The sequence below is a fragment of the Oncorhynchus masou genome, chromosome 22 (genome assembly GCF_036934945.1).
Source record: "Oncorhynchus masou masou isolate Uvic2021 chromosome 22, UVic_Omas_1.1, whole genome shotgun sequence".
Lineage (NCBI taxonomy): Eukaryota > Metazoa > Chordata > Actinopteri > Salmoniformes > Salmonidae > Oncorhynchus > Oncorhynchus masou.
In genome coordinates this window covers 2,375,657-2,397,940 of record NC_088233.1, presented here as the reverse complement: position 1 = coordinate 2,397,940, position 22,284 = coordinate 2,375,657, and the positions used below count along the sequence as shown (strand labels likewise).

Here is a 22,284-nt window from a genome sequence, read left to right as displayed (position 1 = left end):
TTTAGTGTTCTGGGGACGCATGTCTTGTTTTAGGATTTATTTATAATGCGTCTGCCGCAAATACAACCCCCCCGGACATTCCTACTTCATAGATAACAACCCTAAGGGTAATAAAATAGTGTGGGTGTGGGGTCACCTTCTTTGAAATGTTCAAACACATCCCCCCAGATCAACCAGGTCCGCAGTTCATCCCCCCAGTTCAACACATCAATCATCACGACAACTTCAAAGGAATAGATGCAATATAGATATAAAATAGCACACCCTCTAACACGTGACAACAGGAACAGGATGTCCTAGCCAGATACCCATATTTGGGCACGTACTCGTCATCCGGACATAGGGTCATAAATCAGAATTTTGACCCGTGCCGTCTACTTTATTCTCTCTTCTGTTCTAGTTTAAGTATCACTACTCTGTTCTATCTGAAATATCACTACTCTGTTCTATGTAAAGTATCACTGCTCTACCTGAAGTATCACTACTCTGTTCTATCTGAAGTATCACAACTCTATCTGAAGTATCACTAATCTGTCCTATCTAAAGTATCACTGCTCTACCTGAAGTACCATTACTTTGTTCTATTTTAAGTATCACTACTCTGTTCTATCTGAAGTATCACAACTCTGTTCTGTCTGAAGTATTACTATTCTGTTCTATCTGAAATATCACTACTCTGTTCTATCTGAAGTATCACTACTCTGTTCTATCTGAAATATCACTACTCTGTTCTATCTGAAGTATCACTGTTCTGTTCTATCTGTAATGTCACTACTCTGTTCTGTCTGAAGTATCACTACTCTGTCTGAAATATAACTACTGTGTTCTAACACAACAGCCATCCTGTTAGTACAAGTATAGTCCTGAAATATTTCAGTGAATTATAATTGAGCTGAGCTTGACATCTTCTACTGCGTGACTGTGTAGTGGGTTCACCAAAAGCTCATGATGAATTGTAAATAAGTTGCTAAGTCAATATTTGGTCATGTCCTTTTAATGGTTCATTAGAGATCTGAGTACTTAGAAATGACTGAGTGGTGGAGGTGGTGATGATACGCTTCCTCCAACCAAAAACAAATCATCTGCAGACACACCCCAGAGCTTGAACAACTGTAGGACAGGTATGAATGCATCCCAAATGGCACCCTTTTCCCCATATAGTGCACTACTTCTGACCAGAGCCCTATGGGGGCTAGGAGGTAGGGTGCTATTTGGGATTGATCCTACAACTTTGTGGTCTGGTGGTGAGTCCTGGCTGTGAAGCAGACTGTGTCCATAATAAGACTAACACAAACTTTCATCCCTCTTCTCCAATAACAGGCCATGAAACATGACAAGTAGTAAACCACAACTGAAGTTATATAACACTGAAGTTCAAACAAGTTAATCCCATCAGGTTTTAAAGGTTATTTGAACATCTTTGTAAATATGCAGAACATACATAAAATTTGATGTCATGCAATATATTAAAAACCAGGTAAAACCATAAAAACCAGCATAAACAGATGGACAGCGCATCATCCATTAGTCATTAAAAGGCCCACTCCTTCATTTGAAAAATAACTAAACGGCAGCCCCGTCACTTGCTTTGCTATAAAAGCTGAGGGATAGGACTGGAGAAACGTAGCCACTCAAACACGTCTGTGGCATAAATGGCTGTAAATATCACAGACTGGCCCTTTAAAGATTAATCAAACAATCTAAGATTCTGTAGAATGTTGATGAGTCTGTCCATTCATCACAGTTTAGATAAGGGTTTACTGTAATCAATATGTGCCCAAATGGCACCCTATACCCTATACCATACACGAGGACTCTGTTCACTATACACTGAATGTACAAAACATTCCTAATATTGAGTTGCCCGTCACCCTTTCGCTTTCAGAACAGCCTCAATTCGTCAGGCCATGGACTCTACAGGGTGTTGAAAGCGTTCCACAGGGATGCTGGCCCATGTCGATCCCAATGCTTCCAACAGTTGTGTCAAGTTGGCTGGATGTGCTTTGGGTGATGGACAATTTTTGATACACACAGGAAACTGTTAAGTGTGAAAAACCCAGCATCATTGCAGTTCGTGACACAAGCCGGTGCCCTGGCACCTACTACCAAACCCCTTTCAAAGGCACTTCAATCTTTTGTCTTGCCCATTCATCCTCTGAATGGCAGACATACACAATCTATGTCTCAATTGTCTCAAGGCTTAAACATCTTTCTTTAACCTTCCCTTCATCTACACTGATTGAAGTGGATTTAACATCAATCAGGGATCACAGCTTTCACCTGGGGTCTTATGTTATGTAAACTCATTGTAAAGGGAATAAGGAACACTTTTGGGACGTACCCTACATATCAGGAATATCGATAGTTACCTAGGGATTATTATAATTAATACATTACACAATGTCAATTACAGTAAAGGTAATCCTACCTCTGACAGACAGACAAACAGAAAAATGGTAACACCTAAAGTTTGATCAGTCCCCTCCTTAGATACAGAATCAACTATCCCAGCATCATCAAGGTACTTCCTTGAGTGTAGTAGTTTAAAAGCAGGCACCTGGTGCCTCACGGAATCAGTAGGAACAGGACGAGTACCTGTTCAGGTGGACCAGGACAACTCGTTAGAAGAACCATCATGGCACTCCAATGGGTGAAGCCGTGGATCGCTCTGGTCTTCGGACTATCTGCTGCACATTCTGAGACTGGTAAGAAAAGATATGATGAAATACATTTTAATATCACTTTAGGATAAGTCATGTAGCCTAGTTGAGGTACTAAAGAGGAGCTGGGTTAGAAGCAAAATAAGACTTGTTCCCTGTCTATTTCCAGTTATGATTCCAGACATGACTTCCATTGGGAGTCTATATGATTCCAAACTGCAAATCGTATCAGGTAATTTGTGTTGTTGAATATATGTCACCAAATACTCAAATATCTATATTCTACTCTACTGTTATATTATACATCTTATATTCAGACATGAATGGTGCAACTATACTGTACATTTCCCCCCATGCAGCAGGAGTGAGTCCCACTCATAACGGACAGGTCTGCAGCACATGGGGTAACTACCACTACAAAACCTACGATGGAGACCTCTTCCAGCTGCCCTACACCTGTAACTATGTGCTGTCGTCGTTGTGTAAGAGCAGCAGCGGCTACGAGGCCTTTAACATTCAGCTGCAGCGCGGGGAGGTAGATGGGCTGCCCACCATCACCAAGGTATTCCTTTGTGATCAGTCCTTTGATTGTTGTACATTTCACTATTGATCAATTGCTTTAAATTTCACTATTGATCAATTGTTTTAAATTGCGCTATTGATTAATTGTGTTTAAATTTCACTATTGATTAATTGTGTTTAAATTGCACTATTGATTAATTGTGTTTAAATTTCACTATTGATTAATTGTTTTTAAATTGCACTATTGATTAATTGTGTTTAAATTTCACTATTGATTAATTGTGTTTAAATTGCACTATTGATTAATTGTGTTTAAATTTCACTATTGATTAATTGTTTTTAAATTGCACTATTGATTAATAGTTTTATTGCTCTATGATCTCAATGTAAGGTGACCTTGAGGGTCCTGAAAGGCGTCTGTCAAATAAAATGTCCTACTATTATTATTATTAAGGTTTCTTTGAAGCTGGATGGAACCTTCGTGGAGCTGGCCAACGGTAACGTCAGCGTCAACGGATTACAGTGAGTTCCCAGTCTAGTCAACAATGGATCTCAGATGTGGAAAACCATTGGCTCTTTGATGTGTAAAATACATAGTAATACAGGAAGTAAATGATACGGGGGTTTGTAATCACTTAACTACATCCAATGGGATTAATTTTATTCAGAGAGTTCACTTGCATTTATCATATGTAGGAAAAAAGAATGGAAAGTATTTGATTTTTCACTTCATTCAGTTGCTACATTTGTGCGAAGACTTGAGGTAAAATTCATAAGTAAAAAAAATATTTAGCTGTTTTAACATAATCTACATAATGTCAGTTTCAATGGGCAACAGTGAGTTCATCAGTGATCTAAAAACATTCAGAGGTCAAACTCTTATTCTGAAGTTTAGTTGATGTGCATTTACAGATGAAAGTTACCAAGCTGAAATTCCATTTGATGAAATCCTATACAGACATTATTACCTGGTACAGTCTCAACAGGGGAGGAAGAAAAATACTAAGAAAATCCTTTAAAGGACCATTTTGACCCTTGTTGGAATACAGACTCTCCTTTCTGATGAACACTATTGTTTTGTCCCTCTAGGGTCACCATACCGTTTGGTCAGTTTAACGTCTTCATTGAGAGGACTGTTTCCTATGTGAAGATCACAGCCAAGCTGGGGTTAGTCATCATGTGGAATGAAGATGATTCCCTCTGGGTATGTGTTTAGTTTGCGTACTCATTTCCATACGTCTTCTGTTACACTACAGTGATATGTGGTTGTTTCACCTACTTTGGTTCAATACACTGATTGTAAATCACCCTGGACGAGAGTCTCTGCTAAATGTCAAATGTAAATGTGATGCTTTTCTGCAATATTCTGGTCCTGGTGAAAATGGTCTGTAGTTAGCTAGTGACTTTAGGGAACATCAGTGTTAGGGGAACTGATGGGATAAGAGTGGGAACATCAGTGTTATGGGAACTTTTGGGATAAGAGTGGGAACATCAGTGTTAACCTCTGTTGGGATAAGAGTGGGAACATCAGTGTTAGTGGAACTGTTGGGATAAGAGTGGGAACATCAGTGTTAGGGGAACTTTTGGGATAAGAGTGGAAACATCAGTGTTAGGGGAACTATTGGGATAAGAGTGGGAACATCAGTGTTAGGGGAACTGTTGGGATAAGAGTGGGAACATCAGTGTTAGGGGAACTATTGGGATAAGAGTGGGAACATCAGTGTTAGGGGAACTGTTGGGATAAGAGTGGGAACATCAGTGTTAGGGGAACTATTGGGATAAGAGTGGGAACATCAGTGTTAGGGGAACTTTTGGGATAAGAGTGGGAACAGAGTGTTAACATCTGATGGGACAGGACAGACCAATAATCAATCTATATTTCTGCACGGTTACATGCTACTTACTACTTTTATATAGGCCTATACAGGAAATTGGTTGCCATTTGGGGGGGACAGTATGGAAGAACTTATCAGTTTAATCAGTTCACATTGGTTTTATAGGTGGAGCTGGACTCAAAGTTCCAGAGTGTGGTTAGATCAGAAGACACAATATTGTCTCAATATCTATTGACATTGTAGAGAGTAAATACTGTATGTATCATCGTTCCCCTTCGTGTGTACATAAATAATCCCAGTGTACTCAAATATCATAATCTCAGACTGAAACTAACCTGCAAAGGAGACAGACCAGTTTTCAGGCAACTAACATTCAATTTAATGATGAAAACATCATAAATATGATGTTTAATTACATTTTTTAAATGCATGCGAGAAAATAGAAAACAACATGATGAGAGTTTAAAAGGTTTTAACAACAGGATGAGAGTTTAAAAGGTTTTATCAACATGATGAGAGTTTAAAAGGTTTTAACAACAGGATGAGTTTAAAAGGTTTTATCAACAGGATGAGAGTTTAAAAGGTTTTAACAACAGGATGAGTTTAAAAGGTTTTATCAACAGGATGAGAGTTTAAAAGGTTTTAACAACAGGATGAGTTTAAAAGGTTTTATCAACAGGATGAGAGTTTAAAAGGTTTTAACAACAGGATGAGAGTTTAAAAGGTTTTAACAACATGATGAGAGTTTAAAAGGTTTTAACAACAGGATGAGAGTTTAAAAGGTTTTAACAACATGATGAGAGTTTAAAAGGTTGTATCAACATGATGAGAGTTTAAAAGGTTGTATCAACAGGATGAGAGTTTAAAAGGTTTTATCAACAGGATGAGTTTAAAAGGTTTTAACAACAGGATGAGAGTTTAAAAGGTTTTATCAACAGGATGAGTTTAAAAGGTTTTATCAACAGGATGAGAGTTTAAAAGGTTTTATCAACAGGATGAGAGTTTAAAAGGTTTTATCAACAGGATGAGAGTTTAAAAGGTTTTAACAACAGGATGAGAGTTTAAAAGGTTTTATCAACAGGATGAGAGTTTAAAAGGTTTTAACAACAGGATGAGAGTTGAAAAGGTTTTATCAACAGGATGAGAGTTTAAAAGGTTTTATCAACAGGATGAGAGTTTAAAAGGTTTTAACAACATGATGAGAGTTTAAAAGGTTTTATCAACAGGATGAGAGTTTAAAAGGTTTTAACAACAGGATGAGAGTTTAAAAGGTTTTATCAACAGGATGAGAGTTTAAAAGGTTTTATCAACAGGATGAGAGTTTAAAAGGTTTTAACAACAGGATGAGAGTTTAAAAGATTTAAACAACATGGTGAGAGTTTAAAAGGTTTTATCAACAGGATGAGAGTTTAAAAGGTTTTATCAACATGATGAGAGTTTAAAAGGTTTTATCAACATGATGAGAGTTTAAAAGATTTAAACAACATGGTGAGAGTTTAAAAGGTTTTATCAACAGGATGAGAGTTTAAAAGGTTTTAACAACAGGATGAGAGTTTAAAAGTTTGATGTATGTGAAATGTACATATATATGAACTGCTGTAGGTGCATGGCCAGCTAGCTGTATGTGAAATGTACATATATATGAACTGCTGTAGGTGCATGGCCAGCTAGCTGTATGTGAAATGTACATATATATGAACTGCTGTAGGTGCATGGCCAGCTAGCTGTATGTGAAATGTACATATATATGAACTGCTGTAGGTGCATGGCCAGCTAGCTGTATGTGAAATGTACATATATATGAACTGCTGTAGGTGCATGGCCAGCTAGCTGTATGTGAAATGTACATATATATGAACTGCTGTAGGTGCATGGCCAGCTAGCTGTATGTGAAATGTACATATATATGAACTGCTGTAGGTGCATGGCCAGCTAGCTGTATGTGAAATGTACATATATATGAACTGCTGTAGGTGCATGGCCAGCTAGCTGTATGTGAAATGTACATATATATGAACTGCTGTAGGTGCATGGCCAGCTAGCTGTATGTGAAATGTACAATATATGAACTGCTGTAGGTGCATGGCCAGCTAGCTGTATGTGAAATGTACATATATATGATCTGCTGTAGGTGCATGGCCAGCTAGCTGTATGTGAAATGTACATATATATGAACTGCTGTAGGTGCATGGCCAGCTAGCTGTATGTGAAATGTACAATATATGAACTGCTGTAGGTGCATGGCCAGCTAGCTGTATGTGAAATGTACATATATATGAACTGCTGTACGTGCATGGCCAGCTAGCTGTATGTGAAATGTACATATATATAATCTGCTGTAGGCGCCTCAACAACTAGCTTGCAATGCATTAACCCTAAGTCATCTTCCATTGGTTTTATAGGTGGAGCTGGACTCAAAGTTCCAGAATCAGACATGTGGGCTGTGTGGAGACTTCAACGGAGTCCAGAACGAGTTCAATAGGAATGGTAAACAAAATCACCAAATGTCTGAGAGGGGCGGATTACGCTCCTGTTCTGTTCATGAATGTTTGGGTTCAATCTATGGGTTAGGAAGGGGTTAGGAAGGGGTTAGGAAGTATTTTTCTAGGTACCATGTTAAGAAAGGGTTCTCAAAAACACAAAACACATGATGACAGAGACTGTTTGTAAGGGGAAATAAACAGGTAAGATAAAACTAGGTTTCTTTTCCCACAGATGATTATCTGAAGACAATCGACTATGCTGATATTTGGAAGATGAATGGCCCAACAGAAACCTGTACAGAAATCCCTGTTCACACTGAGCAGTGTGAAGACCAGGTATTTACAAGTCTAGAGCTGAGCTGATTTTTTTTATATGTTATTTTATTTCACCTTTATTTAACCAGGTAGGCTAGTTGAGAACAAGTTCTCATTTACAACTGCGACCAGACTAGGATAAAGCATAGCAGTGTGAACAGCCAATAACACAGAGTTACACATGGAGTAAACAATAAACAATAAACAAGTCAATAACATAGTAGAAACAAAAGAATCTATATACATTGTGTGCAAAAGTCATGAGGAGGTAATAAATAGGCCATAGGAGCGAATAATTACAATTTAGAAGATTAACACTGGAGTGATAACTGATCAGATGAACATGTGCAGGTAGAGATACTGGTGTGCAAAAGTGAAGGAGTCTTTTTTGCAAAACAGAAAGCCGACTCAAGATTTGATTTTGGATTGGAGATGTTCGATATGAGTCTGGAAGGAGAGTTTGCAGTCTAGCCAGACACCTAGGTACTTATAGATGTCCACATATTCTAGGTCGGAACCATCCAGGGTGGTGATGCTATTCGGGCGTGCGGATGCAGGCAGCGAACGGTTGAAAAGCATGCATTTGGTTTTACTAGCGTTTAAGAACAGTTGGAGGCCACAGAAGGAGTGTTGTATGGCATTTAAGATTTCTTATTCATTACATTTAAACATGACTGTTAGTTTGAAATACCAATATCATCATCATGGCTGACATTTGATCAGTACATCATTTTATTTTATTTATGTATTTGTATTTCACCTTTATTTAACCAGGTAGGGTAGTTGATAACACCTTTATTTAACCAGGTAGGTTAGTTGAGAACACCTTTATTTAACCAGGTAGGCTAGTTGAGAACACCTTTATTTAACCAGGTAGGTTAGTTGAGAACACCTTTATTTAACCAGGTAGGTTAGTTGAGAACACCTTTATTTAACCAGGTAGGTTAGTTGAGAACACCTTTATTTAACCAGGTAGGTTAGTTGAGAACAAGTTCTCATTTACAACTGCAACCTGGCCAAGATAAAGCAAAGCAGTGTGACACATACAACAACACAGAGATACACAGGGAGTAAACAAACACACAGTCAATAACACAATAGAGAAAAACATTTATATACAGTCAAATGAGGTAAGATAAGGGAGGTAAGGCAATAAATAGGCCATAGTAGTGAAATATTTACAATTAGCAATTAAACAATGGAGTGATAGATGTGCAGAAGATGAATGTGCAAGTAGAGATACTGGGGGGCAAAGGAGAAAAACATTTAAATAACAGTATGGGGATGAGGTAGTTGGATGGGCTATTTACAGATTGGCTATGTACAGGTCACAGTGGTGGGTAGTATATGGGGCTTTGGTGACAAAATGGATGGCACTGTGATAGACTGCATCCAATTTGCTGAGTGTTGGAGGCTATTTTGTAAATGACATCAAAGATTGGTAGGATAGTCAGTTTTACGAAGGTATGTTTGGCAGGTTGAGTAAATGATGCTTTGTTGCGAAATAGGAAGCCGATTCTAGATTTAATTTTGAATTGGAGATGCTTACTGTGAGTCTGGAAGGAGAGTTTAGAGTCTAGCGAGACACCTAGGTATTTGTTGTTGTACACATATTCTAAGTCAGAACCGTCCAGAGTAGTGATGCTGGAAGTGCGGGGAGGTGCGGGCAGCGATCAGTTGAAGAGCAAGCATTTAGTTTTACTTGCATTTAATAGCAGTTGGAGGCCACGGAAGGAGAGTTGTATGGCATTGAAGCTCATCTGGAGGTTAGTTAACACAGTGTCCAAAGAAGGGCCAGAAATATACAGAATGGTGTCGTCTGCGTAGAGGTGGATCAGAGAATCAAACCGTCTGTTGCCTCCAGTAATTCTTCTTCTTCTTCATCCTTTCAGACCAAACTTTGTGAGCAGCTTCTCACCAGTCTTGCCTTCAGTAGCTGTAAGGACCTGATTGCCACAGACTCCTTCATCAAGGCCTGTGCAGAAGACATGTGTCACTGTGGCAACAGCAGCAGCAGTGTCACCTGCGCCTGTCCCACCATGTCAGAGTACTCCCGCCAGTGTGCTCACGCAGGGGGGAAACCCCAGGAGTGGAAGACCGACCTGTTCTGCTGTAAGGGAACATTATTTGCATTACACATCCTTTTTGTTTTTATACTGGATTGTTTGTTTGTATTGCTCTGTTGGTAGTTTGGATGTGGTTAAAAAACTCAGCCATAGTTATATTGTAACTCAAAGTAAACACTTTTGATATGCAATAATGCTTTGCCTTAGGTAATCTATAGTGTCTTCTTCTTTGACATGCTAGTATTTACATTTATGTGACTGAAAACTGAGGAGCAAATCCCAATTTTCACTTCCAATGATGTCCATAGAAGAAGATATGAAAATGTGAAGTAATGAAGCCTCAGAAACAGATCTGTGACTCTGGTTATTTGTGTCGAGCAGTGGAGACGTGTCCTTTAAGCATGCAGTACCAGGAGTGTGGTAGTCCCTGCACTGATACCTGCTCCAACCCAAAGAGGAACCAGCATTGTGAGGAACACTGCACCGACGGATGCTTCTGCCCTGCTGGTACATGCACTCATTACTGAATACAACATCATATATCAGCTGTGTAACTATTTTAAAGTAGCTGAATACAACATCATATGCCAGCTATGTAACTATTTTAAAGTAGCTGAATACAACATCATATGTCAGCTATGTAACTATTTTAAAGTAGCTGAATACAACATCATATATCAGCTGTGTAACTATTTTAAAGTAGCTGAATACAACATCATATGCCAGCTATGTAACTATTTTAAAGTAGCTGAATACAACATCATATGTCAGCTATGTAACTATTTTAATGTAGCTGAATACAACATCATATGTCAGCTGTGTAACTATTTTAAAGTCGCTGAATATAACCGATGATGCCCTAATGCAGAGGTAGCACCACAGGTCCCAGAATGGTGGGGCAAATTCTTTTTCCCGGGGCCCAGAGCTTTTCCTAATCTGGTAACCTAACCCAGGTATACGTCAGGACCCTATAGGATCTCACTGTGATTAATTAGTAGTTGTGAAAAGGTATTTTTATGGGCAATGATGGGAGTGGGACCAGATTTACATAGTTAGCAGATGCTCTTATCCAGATAGACTTACAGGAACAGTTAGGGTAAGTGCCTTGCTCAAAGGCACACTGACAGAATTTTCACCTAGTCAGGCCAGGGATTCAAACCATTGACCTTTCAGTTACTAGCCCAATGCTCTTAACCAATAGGCTACCTGCCGCCTAGGTATACAGATATATATTTTCTAAACAGGTCACAGGGTTTTAAAGAAATTCTGGAAAATCTCCTGGCTATTTAAACCAGGAAGACTGTATTAAAACTCATATCAGTTCTGTGGCTATTTAAACCAGGAAGACTGTATTAAAACTCATTTCAGTTATGTGGCTATTTAAACCAGGAAGACTGTATTAAAACTCATATCAGTTATGTGGCTATTTAAACCAGGAAGACTGTATTAAAACTCATATCAGTTATGTGGCTATTTAAACCAGGAAGACTGTATTAAAACTCATATCAGTTATGTGGCTATTTAAACCACGAAGACTGTATTAAAACTCATATTGGTTATGTGGCTATTTAAACCATGAAGACTGTATTAAAACTCATGTCAGTTATGTGGCTATTTAAACCAGGAAGACTGTATTAAAACTCATATCAGTTATGTGGCTATTTAAACCATGAAGACTGTATTAAAACTCATGTTGGTTATGTGGCTATTCAAACCAGGAAGACTGTATTAAAACTCATGTTGGTTATGTGGCTATTTAAACCAGGAAGGGTGTATATAACCCTGATAACAGTTATGTGGCTGTTTAAACCAGGAAAAGGTTCAAGGTTACATAGATTGGAAGAGTAGCCTTTTTATAGGACTGGAGATTTCATTATTTGATCAAAGTTCTGCAACAGATGTACTGTAGTAATTAAGATACTGATCTACATGGATCAATGTATTTTATGAGATAGGGAAGGACTAAATATATTGAATGTAAGTCATGGGATCAGCTGACTAAATGTATTGAATGTAATTCATGGGATCAGCTGGCGAAATGTATTGAATGTAATTCATGGGATCAGCTAACTGAATGTTTTGAATGTCATTATGGAACCAGGTGACTAAATGTAATGTATTGAATGTAATTCATGGGATTAGCTGGTCTAAATGTATTGAATGTAAGTCATGGGATCAGCTGGCTAAATGTATTGAATGTAATTCATGGGATCAGCTAACTGAATGTTTTGAATGTCATTATGGAACCAGGTGACTAAATGTAATGTATTGAATGTAATTCATGGGATTAGCTGGTCTAAATGTATTGAATGTAAGTCATGGGATCAGCTGGCTAAATGTATTGAATGTAATTCATGGGTTCAGCTAACTGAATGTATTGAATGTCATTATGGAACCAGGTGACTACATGTAATGTATTGAATGTAAGTCATGGGTTCAGCTAACTGAATGTATTGAATGTCTTTCTCATAGGAACCGTGTTTGATGACATCACCCAGACTGGCTGTGTAGCTGTGAACCAGTGCTCTTGTCTCCACAACGGACAATCTTACCAGCCTGGACAATCATTCTCAAGAACATGCCACGAATGGTAAGAGCTGCAATGCGTTTATATTCACTGAATTGTTGTGTGTGTTAATCCGGGTGTGTTGAGGCTAAACTGACTGTCTCTTTCCGTTAGTACCTGTATACAAGGCCAGTGGAGTTGTATGTGTTGTGGCTAAACTGACTGTCTCTCTCCGTTAGTACCTGTATACAAGGCCAGTGCAGTTGTATGTGTTGTGGCTAAACTGACTGTCTCTCTCCGTTAGTACCTGTATACAAGGCCAGTGGAGTTGTATGTGATGAGGCTTAACTGACTGTCTCTCTCCATTAGTACCTGTATACAAGGCCTGTGGAGTTGTATGTGTTGAGGCTAAACTGACTGTCTCTCTCCGTTAGTACCTGTATCCAAGGCCTGTGGAGTTGTATGTGTTGAGGCTAAACTGACTGTCTCTCTCCGTTAGTACCTGTATACAAGGCCAGTGGAGTTGTATGTGTTGTGGCTAAACTGACTGTCTCTCTCCGTTAGTACCTGTATACAAGGCCAGTGGAGTTGTATGGATCTAGATTGCCCTGCTACCTGCTCCATAGTGGGAGGTTCCCACATCACCACCTATGATGGGAAAGCCTACACCTTCCATGGAGACTGCTCATATGTCCTGTCCAAGGTAGGGATCTAACCTACTGTATGGTGTGATATTAGTGCCAACAGAAAATATTGAATAAAAATGTGTTTTTTTTGTTCATACAAATTCAAAGTGATTCAATTCAGATTCCATGTAATTTGGCACTAATATGGCTCCAAAAGGTATTCACACCCAATAATGGCTGTGATAGGAGAAAACCAAGGATGGATCAACAACATTGTAGTTACTCCACAGTACTAACCTAATTGACAAATGAAAAGAAGGAAACCTGTACAGAAGAAAAACATTCCAAAACATGCATCCTGTTTGCAACAAGGTACTAAAGTCATCCTGTTTGCAACAAGGTACTAAAGTCATCCTGTTTGCAACAAGGTACTAAAGTCATCCTGTTTGCAACAAGGTACTAAAGTCATCCTGTTTGCAACAAGGTACTAAAGTCATCCTGTTTGCAACAAGGTACTAAAGTCATCCTGTTTGCAACAAGGTACTAAAGTCATCCTGTTTGCAACAAGGTACTAAAGTCATCCTGTTTGCAACAAGGTACTAAAGTCATCCTGTTTGCAACAAGGTACTAAAGTCATCCTGTTTGCAACAAGGTACTAAAGTCATCCTGTTTGCAACAAGGTACTAAAGTCATCCTGTTTGCAACAAGGTACAAGGTAAAAGTCATCCTGTTTGCAACAAGGTACTAAAGTCATCCTGTTTGCAACAAGGTACTAAAGTCATCCTGTTTGCAACAAGGTACTAAAGTCATCCTGTTTGCAACAAGGTACTAAAGTCATCCTGTTTGCAACAAGGTACTAAAGTCATCCTGTTTGCAACAAGGTACTAAAGTCATCCTGTTTGCAACAAGGTACTAAAGTCATCCTGTTTGCAACAAGGTACTAAAGTCATCCTGTTTGCAACAAGGTACTAAAGTCATCCTGTTTGCAACAAGGTACTAAAGTCATCCTGTTTGCAACAAGGTACTAAAGTCATCCTGTTTGCAACAAGGTACTTCATCCTGTTTGCAACAAGGTACTAAAGTCATCCTGTTTGCAACAAGGTACTAAAGTCATCCTGTTTGCAACAAGGTACTAAAGTCATCCTGTTTGCAACAAGGTACTAAAGTCATCCTGTTTGCAACAAGGTACTAAAGTCATCCTGTTTGCAACAAGGTACTAAAGTCATCCTGTTTGCAACAAGGTACTAAAGTCATCCTGTTTGCAACAAGGTACTAAAGTCATCCTGTTTGCAACAAGGTACTAAAGTCATCCTGTTTGCAACAAGGTACTAAAGTCATCCTGTTTGCAACAAGGTACTAAAGTCATCCTGTTTGCAACAAGGTACTAAAGTCATCCTGTTTGCAACAAGGTACTAAAGTCATCCTGTTTGCAACAAGGTACTAAAGTCATCCTGTTTGCAACAAGGTACTAAAGTCATCCTGTTTGCAACAAGGTACTAAAGTCATCCTGTTTGCAACAAGGTACTAAAGTCATCCTGTTTGCAACAAGGTACTAAAGTCATCCTGCAACAAGGTACTAAAGTCATCCTGTTTGCAACAAGGTACTAAAGTCATCCTGTTTGCAACAAGGTACTAAAGTCATCCTGTTTGCAACAAGGTACTAAAGTCATCCTGTTTGCAACAAGGTACTAAAGTCATCCTGTTTGCAACAAGGTACTAAAGTCATCCTGTTTGCAACAAGGTACTAAAGTCATCCTGTTTGCAACAAGGTACTAAAGTCATCCTGTTTGCAACAAGGTACTAAAGTCATCCTGTTTGCAACAAGGTACTAAAGTCATCCTGTTTGCAACAAGGTACTAAAGTCATCCTGTTTGCAACAAGGTACTAAAGTCATCCTGTTTGCAACAAGGTACTAAAGTCATCCTGTTTGCAACAAGGTACTAAAGTCATCCTGTTTGCAACAAGGTACTAAAGTCATCCTGTTTGCAACAAGGTACTAAAGTCATCCTGTTTGCAACAAGGTACTAAAGTCATCCTGTTTGCAACAAGGTACTAAAGTCATCCTGTTTGCAACAAGGTACTAAAGTCATCCTGTTTGCAACAAGGTACTAAAGTCATCCTGTTTGCAACAAGGTACTAAAGTCATCTTGTTTGCAACAAGGTACAACAAGGTCCATCCTGTTTGCAACAAGGTACTAAAGTCATCCTGTTTGCAACAAGGTCATCCTGTTTGCAACAAGGTACTAAAGTCATCCTGTTTGCAACAAGGTACTAAAGTCATCCTGTTTGCAACAAGGTACTAAAGTCATCCTGTTTGCAACAAGGTACTAAAGTCATCTTGTTTGCAACAAGGTACTAAAGTCATCCTATTTGCAACAAGGTACTAAAGTCATCCTGTTTGCAACAAGGTACTAAAGTCATCCTGTTTGCAACAAGGTACTAAAGTCATCCTGCAAAAAATGTGGCAAAGCAATTCACTTTTTGTCATCAATACAAAGTGTTATGTTTGGTGCAAATACAATACAACACATTACTGACTGAATGTTATGGCTGCATCATGTTATGGGTATGCTTGTAATCATTAAGGACTGGGGAGTTGTTCAGTATAAAAGATAAACGGAATGGAGTTAAGCACAGGAACAATCTTAGTGGAAAACCTGTTTCAGTCTACTTTCCACCAGACACTGGGAGACAAATTCAGCATTCAGCTGGATGATGACCTAAAACACAAGGCCAAGTATATACTGGAGTTGCTTACCAAGATGACATTGAATGTTCCTGAGTGGCCTAATTACAGTTTTGACTTAAATCGGTTTTAAAATCTATGGCAAGACTTGAAAACTCACAGCTGTAATCGCTGCCAAAGTTGATTCTAACATGTATTGACTCAGGGGTGTGAATACTAATGTAAATAAGATATTTCTGTATATCATTTTCAATATATTAGCCAACATTTCTAAAAACATGTTTTCACGTTGTCATCATTGTGTGAAAAAAACATTATTTAATCAATTTAAAATGCAGGCTGTAACACAGCAACATGTGGAATAAGTCAAGGGGTGTGAATAAATCCTGAAGGAACTGTAGTTCAAAATGTAGGAAAGTAGTAAGTATTGTGTTACAAAAAATGTGTTCCCTTAACATTACTGTCATACCTAAACTTTACTATCATACCATAACTTAACTGTCATACCTTGTACCAATTGTCCCCAGCAAACCAACGAGACTGCTTTCACAGTCCTGGGTGACATAGTGAAATGCGGGAAGACGGACATTGAGACCTGCCTAAGATCTGTAACCCTGGTGACTCCAGAGTCCACGGTAAGTTAGCCAGTCAGTGACTCGTATCACCACTTCAGGGTTGGAGTTAATTACATTTAATTTCGAGTCAATTCAGGCAGTCCACTGAATTCCAATTCCAAAGCTCTTCATTGTTTTTCTGTGAGGAACATTTGGAATTGGAATGAGGTTTTCTTTCTGAATTGACTGGAATTGACTCCAACCCTGTTCCACACTCCTTATCACCAGGGGAGTTGCTTTAACTCAAGTTGTATTTTGTCACTTGCAGATGATCGTCATCGAGGCCAGTGGAAGGGTCTTTGTCAACAAGATGTTTTCTCAGATGCCACTTTTCATGGGTGAGTGACTGATTGATGGCTGCTTGAGGGGATACAGAGATGTGATATCTGTCTATTTTTTGTAGTCATTTATCAGTATAAACGTATGTTTGAAACCCTTCCCATGCAGTACATTCTGTACCAGAAGTTGTCTCTTTCTTTCATCTTTCTTTCCTTGTCTAGCAGCATGTAACACCATAAGCATCCCACAATAGGGAAGTGGGAGCTAAAAGTTCATGGTAAACCAGATTGTGACTAGAACTTGTGTATATTTTCCACAGCGGATGTAAGGATCTTTCAGCCCTCTACGTTCTACATTGTTGTGCATACCTCTTATGGGCTCCGTCTAGAGGTCCAGCTAACACCTATAATGCAGGTCTACATCGTAGCTAGCAGTTCACACAAAGAAAAAACCCAGGGTATGTTTCTCTCTGCTCATTTAAAGTCTTTGTGGAAAGATAAGCGTTTTGGTCGTTTTTGATAAGCACTTTATAAATCTCATGCATTGTTATTATAAAAGCTCATTGGTTATCAAACTACTGTTAATGTAACATGTGTCACTATACCACTTGTTTGAGGGGTTCGGTCAAACCTCACCTGAAACAATTATTAATAAACTAATGATACTTGATGCATTGCATCTTCAGTCAATGTTAGTTCAAACCACCTGTTATAATGTTTTGTACCTCTTATCCAGGTCTTTGCGGAGACTTTAACGGTGTCCAAGCTGACGACTTCAGAACCATCAATGGACTGGTGGAAGGAACCGCTGTGACGTTTGCCAACACGTGGAAGACCAAAGCAAGCTGTCCTGATGTGGCACAGAACTTTGAGATCCCATGCAGTCTGAGTGTAGAGAACGGTACTCCTTCAACTTCTTTAAAAACACTAACGTGTCTCTTATGCAGCGGTTCTCAAACTAGGGGTCACGACCCCATGTGGGGTCACTTTCTATGAAAATGGGGTCACGGGAGAATTTCCAAAATACCAAATAATAAATATACAAATGTGTTTACATCCCTGTTAGATAGCATTTTGCCTTTGCCAAGATAATCCATCCACCTGACAGGTGTGGCAGATCAAGAAGCTGATTAAACAGCATGACAATTACACAGGTGCACCATGTGCTAGGGTAAAAAAAAGGCCACTCTAAAATGTGAGGTTTTTGTCACACAACTCAATGCCACAGATGTCTTACGTTTTAACGGTGCATGCAATTGGCATGCTGACTGCAGGATCCACCAGGTCTGTAGCCAGATAATTGAATGTTCATTTCTCTACCATAAGTCACCTTCAACGTCATTTTAGAGAATTTGGCAGTACATCCATCCGGCCTCACAACTGCTGCTGATGTCAGTGTTGTGAACAAAATGTCCCATGGTGGCGGCTGGGTTATGGTATTGGGCAGGCATAAGCTACAGACAATGAACACTCTTGCATTTTATCAATTGCAATTTGAATACACAGAGATACCATGACAAGATCCAGAGGCCTATTGTCATGCCATTCATACACCGCCATCACCTCATGTTTCAACATGATAATGCAAGCCCCAAGTCGCAAGGATCTGTACACAATTCCGAGACGTTGAAATTGTCCCAGTTCTTCCATGGCCGCACTTGACCGTTGCACTTGAATCATTCCCACGTTGAACGGCTTGTTCCACTACGGAATGAAACCTACACACTATTGCAGAGATTTTGATATTACCGTCCGCAATCGATGTGGGAGGATAGAGGCACATATTAAACAAAAAGTGTATGCTATTTCTCGCAATCAAGAGGAAACTCTGACTGAACGACTCACAAACTCCCCAGTTTATGCAAATGGACGTTTATCCAAATGCTGTGGAGGCCGAGATGCCCCATGCATTGAATTTTGTTCGCTATACATATCGGGGGATGCTATTCATGAGGACGTATTGTTCTGTCTGACGATTTCTGAGCATGACATGGCACAGGGGATGTTCCGTATTGACAAAAACAGATTCCATGTGATTGAAAGGTGGACTCTTGCACAAATGGGGCAAATCTATTGTGGGACAGCGGGCAGGCCTATTCACTAAATGGGGTCGTGGGCCAAAAAGGTTTGGGATCCCCTGGTCTAATGAAACAATACCCAAACACGCTTCAGCCCAGCTTGAACAAAAAGGGAATCAGGTGCTCGACTGAGGGACTTGATAATACCAAAACTATTCCTTACTAGTAGTAGAAAAAGGATCACTCTGTGCATAGATCTGAGTTTATTCTCCAACTAACCATTTGTATTTTTTCATTATGTTTCGGCGTAGAGAGCCTTTATCAGAGCCTTGGAATACTTCTTGGGGATTTACACTTACATATATCTACTGAGATGCACAGTAAAGCCTAGATAAAAACTCTTTCTACTTTGTTAAATGTTGCTAATATCTCATATGTTTTACAGAGAGATATGCCAATCACTGGTGCTTGATGCTGTCAGATCGTGAAGGAATATTTTCCCAATGCCACACTGAGATCAACCCAAATTACTACAAGGAAGTAAGTATGATAATTTTAACTTCTCAAATGCTCTTTAATTACAGTTATCCCAAAGCTCTATGAATACATATATTTTTAAACAATCATTTAAGACGTTCTATATCAAAATTATCTATTTATCTAATCAGAATTTTAAGTACTATTGTCCTGTGCTTGTGTGTGATTTCAGAAAACAGTAGTTTTCTTCAATATCACATCTCATAACTTCTTCTTCTTCTGTTTCTTCTTCTCTCCCTGAAGATCTGCCTATATGACAGTTGTAACTGTGAGAGGAGTGAGGAGTGCATGTGTGCTGCGGTCTCCTCCTACGTCCATGCATGTGCTGCTGCAGGCGTCCTGCTCAGTGGATGGAGAAACACCACCTGTGGTAAGATAACATCAGAGATACTGAATGTATTTATTTATTAATTAATGAAGGCTTCCCCTCCTATTAAACCACAGTGTCCAGGGTTTACCCTCCTATTAAACCACAGTGTCCAGGGTTCACCCTCCTATTAACCCACGGTGTCCAGGGTTTACCCTCCTATTAACCCACAGTGTCCAGGGTTTACCCTCCTATTAACCCACGGTGTCCAGGGTTTACCCTCCTATTAACCCACGGTGTCCAGGGTTTACCCTCCTATTAACCCATGGTGTTCAGGGTTTACCCTCCTATTAACCCACAGTGTCCAGGGTTTACCCTCCTATTAACCCACGGTGTCCAGGGTTTACCCTCCTATTAACCCACGGTGTCCAGGGTTTACCCTCCTATTAACCCACGGTGTCCAGGGTTTACCCTCCTATTAACCCACAGTGTCCAGGGTTTACCCTCCTATTAACCCACGGTGTCCAGGGTTCACCCTCCTATTAACCCACGGTGTCCAGGGTTTACCCTCCTATTAACCCACGGTGTCCAGGGTTTACCCTCCTATTAACCCACGGTGTCCAGGGTTTACCCTCCTATTAACCCACAGTGATCAGGGTTTACCCTCCTATTAACCCACAGTGTCCAGGGTTCCCCCTCCTATTAACCCATGGTGTCCAGGGTTCACCCTCCTATTAACCCACGGTGTCCAGGGTTTACCCTCCTATTAACCCACGGTGTCCAGGGTTTACCCTCCTATTAAACCACAGTGTCCAGGGTTTACCCTCCTATTAACCCACGGTGTCCAGGGTTCACCCTCCTATTAACCCACGGTGTCCAGGGTTTACCCTCCTATTAACCCACGGTGTCCAGGGTTTACCCTCCTATTAACCCACGGTGTCCAGGGTTTACCCTCCTATTAACCCACGGTGTCCAGGGTTTACCCTCCTATTAACCCACAGTGTTCAGGGTTTACCCTCCTATTAACCCACAGTGTCCAGGGTTTACCCTCCTATTAACCCACGGTGTCCAGGGTTTACCCTCCTATTAACCCACGGTGTCCAGGGTTTACCCTCCTATAAACCCACGGTGTTCAGGGTTTAGGGTTTACCCTACTATTAACCCACAGTGTTCAGGGTTTAGGGTTTACCCTCCTATTAACCCACAGTGTCCAGGGTTTACACTCCTATTAACCCACGGTGTCCAGGGTTTACCCTCCTATAAACCCACGGTGTCCAGGGTTTACCCTCCTATAAACCCACGGTGTTCAGGGTTAACCTTCTTATTTAAAAACAAAATCCGCCAAAACATGTAATTAAATGTTGAATCACCATACTGTTTTCCACAGGGAAGTACTCCTCTAGCTGCCCTGACACGATGGTCTATGACTATACCATGACCAGCTGTGACCGCACCTGTCGTTCACTGAGCCAGACAGACTTCACCTGCCAGGTACATTTACATGGACATCTCATTTCTATTGCATGTGTTTGCTATTATTATTATTGTTCATTTTATTAATGTCTTGTTGTGTTGTATGGTGTTGTTGAGCTGTTGTTGCTGTTTTGTTGTTGTCTTGTTGTTGCTGTTTTGTTGTGGTTGTGTATCTTCTTGTTGTTGTGGATGTTGTTGTTGTCTTTGTTGTTGCTGTGTTGTAGTAGTTGTGTATGTTGTTGTTGTCTTTGTTGTTGTCATGTTGTTGTGTATCTTCTTGTTGTTGTGGATGTTGTTGCTGTTGCAGACATGCCCAAAGTAATTTCCCCTCATGGATAAAACACTTTTAATTGAATTGAACAGTTAGACCATGTGTCTGTGGACGGCTGTGGCTGTGCCGAGGGAACCTACCTGAACGACCAGGGAGAGTGTGTCCCTGCCTCACGCTGCTCCTGCTACAATGGAGGCACAGTGGTACCCGCTGGAGAGGTCACCAGGATCTATGGGGCTACATGGTGAGGACTTGGTTGGCATGTGAAAGAAAATCTCAGAAAATCTGATGGTCTTCTCTGTTGTGGCTCTATTAAAATATTTAGAAATCGACCGTCTTCATATGAAGTCTTGGTTTGCTTCAAGAGACATGCTAAACCATGCTTAACCCCCTCCTCTTATACCCCTCTTATCCACCCAGCTCTTGCAGACAAGGGAAATTAAGCTGTACTGGAAGACCACAACATTTATGTGAGTACTCTGAAATTCAGAACACATCGTTATTTGCCCAATTTAGCAAATCACTTCACATCCAAGACTCTGTAGTTTAACCCCTACTAACCTATAAAGCCTACTTTTGTTCCCTACAGCCTGTGAAGAACCAATGGGTTTCTTCAACTGTTCTAGTGCAGAGCCCGGAGCCAAGGGCTCAGAGTGCCAGAAGAGCTGTCAAACACTAGACAGTCACTGTGTAAGTCTACAATGGGACATGCTTTACAACACGTTAATAAAAACATGCCATACAACACGTTAATAAAAACATGTCTTACAACACATTAATAAAAACATGCCTTTACAACACGTTAATAAAAACATGCCTTACAACACGTTAATAAAACATGCCTTATAACACGTTAATAAAACATGCCTTATAACACGTTAATAAAAACATGCCTTATAACACGTTAATAAAAACATGCCTTATAACACGTTAATAAAAACATGCCTTACAACACGTTAATAAAAACATGCCTTACAACACGTTAATAAAAACATGCCTTACAACACGTTAATAAAAACATGCCTTACAACACGTTAATAAAAACATGCCTTACAACACGTTAATAAAACATGCCTTATAACACGTT

At 39.8% G+C, this 22,284-nt stretch overlaps 1 protein-coding gene across 1 annotated transcript in view; it reads left to right on the top strand.

Moving 5' to 3' along the window:
- Window positions 1-2,587: 2,587 nt before the first annotated feature.
- The window catches only part of LOC135509763 (mucin-5B-like), a 45,725-nt gene continuing 26,028 nt past the window's right edge, over window positions 2,588-22,284 (top strand). Inside the window, exons 1-21 of the mRNA XM_064930664.1 lie at window positions 2,588-2,705; window positions 2,830-2,892; window positions 3,020-3,222; window positions 3,637-3,704; window positions 4,272-4,386; window positions 7,420-7,504; window positions 7,733-7,836; window positions 9,708-9,927; window positions 10,263-10,388; window positions 12,354-12,471; window positions 12,562-12,587; window positions 13,014-13,090; window positions 16,227-16,334; window positions 16,582-16,651; window positions 16,912-17,049; window positions 17,328-17,492; window positions 19,055-19,149; window positions 19,390-19,516; window positions 20,841-20,944; window positions 21,290-21,441; window positions 21,824-21,887. Of these exons, the coding sequence (XP_064786736.1) occupies window positions 2,636-2,705; window positions 2,830-2,892; window positions 3,020-3,222; window positions 3,637-3,704; window positions 4,272-4,386; window positions 7,420-7,504; window positions 7,733-7,836; window positions 9,708-9,927; window positions 10,263-10,388; window positions 12,354-12,471; window positions 12,562-12,587; window positions 13,014-13,090; window positions 16,227-16,334; window positions 16,582-16,651; window positions 16,912-17,049; window positions 17,328-17,492; window positions 19,055-19,149; window positions 19,390-19,516; window positions 20,841-20,944; window positions 21,290-21,441; window positions 21,824-21,887 (2,298 nt within the window). The 5' untranslated portion in view covers window positions 2,588-2,635. The remainder of the gene's footprint in view (window positions 2,706-2,829; window positions 2,893-3,019; window positions 3,223-3,636; window positions 3,705-4,271; window positions 4,387-7,419; window positions 7,505-7,732; window positions 7,837-9,707; window positions 9,928-10,262; window positions 10,389-12,353; window positions 12,472-12,561; window positions 12,588-13,013; window positions 13,091-16,226; window positions 16,335-16,581; window positions 16,652-16,911; window positions 17,050-17,327; window positions 17,493-19,054; window positions 19,150-19,389; window positions 19,517-20,840; window positions 20,945-21,289; window positions 21,442-21,823; window positions 21,888-22,284) is intronic.